General features: G+C 36.3%; 1 protein-coding gene and 1 long non-coding RNA gene across 8 annotated transcripts; both read right to left on the reverse strand.

Moving 5' to 3' along the window:
- Positions 1–742: 742 nt before the first annotated feature.
- Positions 743–4,320, reverse strand: LOC110884465. Of its 7 annotated transcripts, none has more exons than XR_004870302.1 (11): positions 4,189–4,319; positions 3,914–4,027; positions 3,042–3,152; positions 2,731–2,893; positions 2,457–2,550; positions 2,300–2,353; positions 2,141–2,233; positions 1,502–1,636; positions 1,271–1,389; positions 1,122–1,174; positions 743–1,030 (listed from the first exon to the last, which is right to left on the reverse strand). It is a non-coding gene; the product is annotated as an uncharacterized LOC110884465 (long non-coding RNA). The 7 variants fall into 7 exon arrangements; XR_004870301.1 differs by having other exon boundaries at positions 4,104–4,319; XR_004870303.1 differs by having other exon boundaries at positions 2,731–2,863; positions 3,914–4,316.
- Positions 4,321–4,970: 650 nt separating this feature from the next.
- LOC110884464 (laccase-4) lies at positions 4,971–7,678 on the reverse strand. The gene is made up of 6 exons (XM_022132174.2): positions 7,535–7,678; positions 7,268–7,419; positions 6,551–6,795; positions 6,335–6,463; positions 5,340–6,266; positions 4,971–5,256 (listed from the first exon to the last, which is right to left on the reverse strand). The coding sequence occupies exons 1-6, from the start codon at positions 7,643–7,645 to the stop codon at positions 5,126–5,128; spliced, it is 1,695 nt and encodes a 564-aa protein (XP_021987866.1). The 5' UTR covers positions 7,646–7,678; the 3' UTR covers positions 4,971–5,125.
- Positions 7,679–8,172: the final 494 nt, after the last annotated feature.

Here is an 8,172-nt window from a genome sequence, read left to right on the forward strand (position 1 = left end):
CAAGATCAGTAAGACTTAGAATGCAAGTTTCGAAAGCAAGTCAGCAAGAAATCGATCAATAGGAGCATGTTGATTAGAAGCACGAAGAGCAATAACGACAACATCAAGCAAGAAAGAAACAAGAATCGAGGTCAAGATTAAGGGGGTGAATGTTGGATTAATCTTGACGGGTCAAGTCAGGTCGGTAGCAGCATGTTTTAATGGGTTAAGTATGTTTAATTAGTCAAGTGTTTTTTAATGTTGAAGTGTTAAGCAAGATTAAGTTAGTGGGTTAATGGGTTAGTGGCCCTAGTTATTAGTTAGTGGGGGTGTTTGTTTATTCCTATATATTGTATGTTCACTACTAGAAAACTGGGTTTTTGCCACCGCATTTCCGGTCGCAAAACAGTCGCAACTGCCCTATTGCGACCGTTTCCCGATCAAACATGCAATCGGAAAAACACCCGTCGCAATTGCTCTATTACGACTGAGTTGCGACTGCTGCTATCATTTGCGACCTGTGTTTTGCGACTATAAAAGTGGTCGCAAATTTTGCGACTGTTACTGGTTTTGTGCGACTTTGGTTGCGACACTCTTGTTGCGACCGTTTTGCGACTGCTTGCCTTTTAAAATTTGCAATCATTTTCCGACCGCTTGCCTTAAGAAAATTTGTGACTATCTTTCGCGGTTGCAAACTGCTTCTTTTTTTCTTTTTAGCCATTTTTTTAACCTGCATATAATGTCATTTTTTTAAATTTACACATCATCAAATTTTCACAATTATATAAAACATTCCACTTAAAACATCAAATACCAAAGTTATTATAACAAAATACATGTTAAAACAAATTATTTATAACCTACATTATACGTTTTGAAACCTAGCTTTTATCATCACTTCAATGTTTGCCATTCTTTGATTCATAGCCTCTTTCTCCACGTTATCTTTCCCTTTTTCCACCACCAATCCCGCAATAATTTCGTTCAACCTTTCTTTTTCTTCTTCTTTTTCTTTCACTATATCTTGGATAATCACGTTCAACCTTTCGATCTAATGAAACCAATGCAAAGTGAAATATTAATGGCCGGCATAATCATAATTTATTAAACTGATTAGCTGCTTATATTGTTGTCAAAGTTACCAGTTATATTCCAGCTAAGATTCAGATGCTATTGCAAACAGAAAGCTAAGTTCCTATAGAACCAAAAAGATTCAGCTGAAACTTATTGTAGCTCGTATTACAGCTAGACGCTTTTGATAAGAAAAACAGACAGAGAACCCAGTACTTACCATCAACTTCAACTCCCTTAGGAACAAAATGGTACTGATCCAGTAGCTATAATTATGTCTTTTGCTGTAATGACTGTCTCAGTGCCCCCAACCTTTCCATATTTAACCTTTTGTGGACCCTGTAAATATATTTATAATAATTAAACATAAGGTGCGTGTATGATCCGATGCAAGTTAACGAGATAAAGGTAAATAGTATAAATGACTCGATTGGCCAGTTACATGACATACCACAACAGTGCCAACACCAGTCAAGATGTCAACACCAAGAGATTTCATAGAATTGGTTAAGTTATTTCGAATTTTGGTGGCGAGATTTTCCGCATGATCGGCTACCCCTTGTCTGTCATACCCAGCAGCTGCAACCTGCCAATATAAATTATTATAGCGAAAACTAGATAATTAAAAGTTTCTACCTCAATGAAATGTGTGTATGCTGTAACATAGAATTCAATCCGTATTAAAGTAACATAAATGTTTGTCTGACATACCTTCTGACTGTTGACACTAGCATATAACTAACCTACAAAAATATTCTGACCTACAATAGCTAATAAAACTAACCTAACAAGCATCTTAATTTGTACAGTTGAGTTTACAGCCGAAATACAAACATTTCATGATTCTCTCCTATTAGTTATATTACTGAGAGATGTTGAGTGCACACAGCCTGATTTTGCTGAAAGTAGTATAACCTAACAAGTACTTAGATGCCTATTCCAAACAATAAAGATAGAAGCACTAATTGAAACTAGACTCTAAAAGGTCTAACATTTTTTTAAGAAAACGAATAAACTAAACTAAATAGTATGTCTACCATAATAATATAAGATATTTAAGTTCATGAATAAGTGATAATAATAAACATACCTTGGGACTTGTCTACCATGTACATACAGATCATTAACATTGCCTGAGAATCTGGACAAGCATCGCAAGTGATTGTGTTTGATCAGGGGATACCTAGTAACATACCACATAAGTAAGACCAAATTCCATAAAAAGAAACCGCAAACAGAACCAAAATACCTGCATTTGACTCCCACGCATTGGTGCAGTCTCCTCTCTAAGTTCTCTTAGAATCTGCAAATCATACAAATCCTTCCTTCTTTCACTCATACACAATTAATCAACTGAATGTTTAACCAGAATTCACTAGAGTTCACATGAGTTTTCGACTTCTTACCAGTGGTTCCCTAACATTAGCGAGCAAGTAGTCGTATATCCACGGAGTAACACTAATCACCTGCTTAGTGCTGTAGTTGTGGACCTTGTGGTCACTGGAAGTAGTGATATAAAATACTATATTAGCATTTAATTTTCTCTTTCAAATCTTGAGTTTTAGTCACTTAATATCGGAAACTTGATGCTTAGAGAAATTGTAACTGGCAGAATAAAAGTGCGCCGGCAAAATCCAACGTTTTGACCGGAAGAAAGAACAGGGTGTGTAGAAAAATTACCTTGAGACATACAAGATTGGCAAGCTCCCGTAAAGAACGACACTCCGACAAGTACAGTGTTATCCATAGCATGTAAATCCAACGTTGTAAGATTTATTTTCGGGTCGGGCCAAGCAAGTGCAAGTATAATAGGCTTGCATGGGTTAGTAAAGAAACACATTATCTGCATGAAAATAAGGTTAATAATCTGACTTTTACATACCCATTTGACCCATTAGACATGAAAAATAACAGAATTGACCCATCAATCACAAGTAAATGGGTCAAAAATGGCACATGTAATTTGAATAATCAACAGAGTAGGAATGTACAATGTTTACTGGAGCATCAGTTTGCCTGCACATAACCCATGGTACACCAGCTCCAACTCCAACAGCCATATTTGCAGCTCATTTTAAGCTCAATGTTGCGAGTCTGCAGTTCTGTGAAACAACTCAAAACAGAGGTATTCACATTCTAGTTTTGAGAGTGCAGAACTATTAGAATGGAACGTTTCTCAGTCTTATCCGTTGGAGATATTTGCAATACAAAAGGAACCAAATAGTCGATCATCTTTGATTTACAATAGTCATCATCCAAATACATATAACAACCACATGACTTGCAAATGTCAACTAGGGCAAATCATATGCAACAACTACAAATACGGATAAATTCAACAATATCGAATTATTTTGCGCCTTAATAAAGTAATTTGACATAAACGAGAAGATTAATGAGTTGTTGATAGAAAATTGAGCATACGAAACCAAAACCTAACTTTAAAATGTTTGATCATCTATGATTAAAATAGTCATCATCCAAACGCAGTTAACAACAACATGACTTGCAATTGTCAATTAGGGCAAATCATATGCAACAAAAACACCAAATACTGATAGAAGCAACTATATAGAAAACCTGAGACTAAGAAAAGCTAAATTTATCAGAATATCACTCATTCAAAATCACCGGTCATCTTCAATTTAGAATATACATCATCCAAATACAGTTAAAGAGCAACATGACTTGCAGTTGTCAATTAGGGCAATTCATATGCAACAAAAACGTTGAATATACAGATAAAAAACTGAATAACGTTGAATATACAGATAAAAACCGTTATTTCGATCTATTTTGGACCTCAGTAGAGAAATTTGGCATAAACAAGAAGATTGATGCGAAATCGAGCGTATGTACAAACCTGTGTACTTATGGAGATCAGAGAGATTGCTGATCAATCGAAGTCAGATGTGTTCACTTGCTTCTCCTTCTTCAAATCCCCAAATTACATGTTTGAGATAGATGAACATGTCTTCTACATAAGATAATGATAAAATTGACATTCATAACCTAAATATACAAATCGAAAGATAATGAATTCGAGTGTAAACCAAAAGTTATATGATCGATTGGGAAGATTTTGATGTGATTGAAGCATATCAAATCGATTGCGAAGGTTTTGATGATAACGAATACATTTTTGATCGCGTTGGGAAGATGAACCACATGGAAATTAGGGTTAAGATGTTACTTGAGGTTAATTCGACCAGACGCGTGGACGGGAGGTTTTGTTTGATCAGATGAGGGAGCGGTGAATCGCGCAGAATTGTGAGTAGAAAAAAACCCTAATGTGAGCAGAGTAAATGTAAAAAATGTGAGGCAGTTTAGTTGGTTTTTTATGAGTTAATTATCATTTTAGTCCCTAAAGTTTGTCTTAAATTATCGTTTTAGTCCAAATAGTTTTTTTTATTGGAGTTAGGCAATGTGTTCAAAATGGCACTTTAAGACAAACCTCAGGGACTAAAATGAAAATTTACTTTTTTGTATATCTCTCATATTTGCGACCGCTTTAGACGGTCGCAACTTTTTTTTTTATTTTCCTCGTATTTGTGATTGCTTTAAACGGTCGCAACTTTTGTTTTTTATATTCTTCTCGTATTTGCGACCGCTTTGGACGGTTGCAACTTTTACTTTTTTATTTTTCTTGTATCTGCGACCGTTTTCCAACCACTATTTATCATATTTGCGACCGTTTTGCGACCGAATCTAGGTTGATCGTTAATTTTGCGACTATTTTGGTTTTGGTCACAATCTGGTCGCTATTTTTGCGACCGTATTATGTTGGTCGCAAATTATGATCGCAATTGCCTACTTTTCTAGTAGTGGTTTTCTTTAGAATGAGAGGTAGGGTTGTTTTTGTTTTTTTTTTCTTTCAAGTAAACACATTCTTTGTTAATATGTATGACAACTAAGGACACTATTTATAACCCACATAATTTCATTTAATAAAATATATTGTAACAAAAATACATGAATTTTTATTGTAAATTTACTTGAACAAACCATTTATTTGCTCAAGAAACAAATATATATTCTAAATACTCAAATCATACTTATTTCTTTATTCTCTTCTCTAACACTTTGGAAGATCCTTCGGAGGTGGCAATATCGACTCATTTGGCCCGGACCCATTGTCGACTAAAAATGCCATTTTTAGCCCCCAAGTTGTATGCACTTCTAAGTGGCAATGCATAAACCAAACACCTATAATCGAAGGTAAAATTCTCATTTTACATAATAAATATAAGAAAACACAATGATATTGTTATTCAAAATAAAAATTTTACCAGGATTATCCGCTCTGAATCGAATAGCTACCCATCCACCCGATGGCACACCAATAGTGTTCCTTTCCACCGGGTCAACCAAATTAAAGTTCTTCGGATCCACTTTGGGGTTATAATTGCCCAAACCCTTACCTACAGCAAAGAAATTAAACCCATGCAAATGAACCGGGTGGTTTTCCGGAGAAATAATACTTGTATCTTGTAACACCAATTGCACCGTAGAGTTGTATTTTAGCCTATAAACCTTAGTGCCGCTACTTGTAGCCAAATTTGCGGGCGGGGCTCCGGTATAATTGAAAGAAACGGGCGGGTTACCCGGGAAATCAGTAGTGAAAACCCCCTTTTTGTTAAAGTAATGTGCTTGTAGAAGAGCAGTAGTGGGCATAACAAATGTAACATTATTAATACTCGCCACAACCCGAGACCCATTGCCCGCTTTACAAGTCGGGCACGCGTTGATCCCAAGCCCGACTGTGAAATACAACGAGTGATCGATTTTCAATGGTACATTGGCAGGAAACTTTTTAGAGTTCAAGCTACGGAGTGAATCGATGAAGTTGTTGGCGGTGGCAGTGGAGTTTTGTGGTGGTGGGATGGTTAGGGTGGTGGAGGTGGTGCTTAGGGTTCCGGTGTAGTGGAGGGTGGCGGTGGCGGTTTTGTTGTCTACAGCGATCGGTGAGTCCATGAATGGAGAGGCTGCCATCATGAACTTGCCGGAGGATTTGCTGGCGGTGATGATCGCGTTGGTAGTTTGGCCAGGTGCTATGACGATCGTGTTGGTGGTGAAGGGTTTAACGTAGGTGGCATCGACTTCCACCACCGTGAGTTTATGACCGGCGATTTTGAAAAAGAGTTCTTCGTTGAGTGCAGCATTGATTATACGTAGCATGTATGATTTTCCATTTTCTACGCTTAATTGAAATCCACCTGCATGCATAATAATTAGATTAGAAAATTGAATGTAAAAATTTATTTTATATTTTTCTAAATAATACCTTGTGATTGACAACCCGTGACAGCTCCTGGATGGCCGTTTATAGTATGTGCATCTGATACATTTGGGGCCAAACCCGATTTTAAAGCGTCATTAATCACTTTTTCAGTGTCTGACTTCCACCATTCGCCTGCAAAAACCATGTATAGCAGTTAACGTTGAAAGTCCTTCGCTTTGTAGTGTTTATAAGAATTTTGTTTTGGTCTAGATGACTCACCTAAGACGACGACTTGTTCAACATCTGGTTTGGGGAAAGGATATGGAACTCCAAGTTTAGGCAAAATGACGATAGCACCATGAACCGTAGCCCTAAGCCATAGAACATGTGCATGCCAGAAAAGGGTTCCTCGTTGACCCGTGATTGTGAAGTTATAAACGTAGTTATTTCCTGGTTGAATCGGGCACTGTGTTATGTATGCGGGCCCGTCCGCCCATCCGGTTCGTAGTTGGCGTATCCCATGCCTAGCAAACAATGCAATCATTTTCATTGTTTCGTAACCTTTTTGATCATTATCTGCTTGTCTTACTAGGTCACTCTTCAAACCGGTTCCAAAAGGCAGATAAATTTATAAATAACTTAAGAATTTATTATATATGCATATATCAATTATCAAAGTAACTCAAACAAAATAAGAAACTATTTACGTGGTATTTTATTTAGTATGTAATTGCAATTGCAATTCTTTTAAAACATTAACAAATGAGTTAGTAAACAAGATTATAAAAGAAAAAGATAATACTCCGTAAGTTTTTTTTTTTTTAAATTCGGTCTAACCACTTGCGTGGTTCGCCGATAAATCTGTCGGTGCCATTACTGGCCGGCCCAAACCTAGACGATTAAGAGTATTCAACTAGACTGATTATGTAAGTACGTGGTTTTCAGTCCGACAGGCCGGTCCAGTACACAAACAGTGTTAGAAATATCAAATCTTACCAATGGATCGAGACGTTGTACTTGACTTTGTTGACAACTCTCACGAGCACAGTGTCGCCTTCTCTAGCGTGGAGTGTCGGGCCAGGGAACTGACTGTTAACCGTCACTATGGGCTTCGATGAGCACAATCGATTCTCTTGTTTCATTACAACCTATGTCATAGATAAGATACAGAATTCATGTGAATATATAGATACAACATATATGATCCTTTCTAATAATAACAAAACCTATGAGTACTAAAAAAGAACATCATAAAGTACTGACATTGAAGTTGTAGCGACGAACGCTGCCATCAACCAACAGTGGCAAGAACATGAACCCGACCATCATTAAAACTCGAACCCAACCGCCATTAAAGCTCGAATTAGTCGCCATTGATGTTGATTGTGGAGTAATTAGTTGCTGTGAGTGAATGAAGAAGATGTGAGATGTTTGATTGGCCAACGCAAGCTTATATACAAGTCGTCATAAATGAGTTAGTCGCTGATGGTTGCCATGTCGTTTTTTGTTGGTAATTAATTAGGTGTGACACCGGACGCTTTCTTTCTTTAAAACTAAGCAAAAGACCTTGTTAGAGTAAGTTTTAAATGTTTGTTTGTTTCAATCATTCCTTACATTTTACATAATCATCATAATTATTGTTTAATTTCTTTCTGTTGCTAATTCGTCCCAAAGATGATAATACTTTGATTGCTTTTTAGGACTAGCTAGTCAATTTATTTGTTGGTCAAATGTTTAACATGCTTGTTAATAAAAATATAAACAAAAAAATCAAGGAAATTTATATATTAATAAAAATCAAACTAGCTTGCAAATAGACGTGTTAATTTAAACTCGAGTATATTAATTAATTATGTGTTATTGATAAGGAAATCTTTATATATTAATTATGTGTTATTGAT

Source organism: Helianthus annuus, chromosome 10, assembly GCF_002127325.2.
Source record: "Helianthus annuus cultivar XRQ/B chromosome 10, HanXRQr2.0-SUNRISE, whole genome shotgun sequence".
NCBI classification, from domain to species: domain Eukaryota; kingdom Viridiplantae; phylum Streptophyta; class Magnoliopsida; order Asterales; family Asteraceae; genus Helianthus; species Helianthus annuus.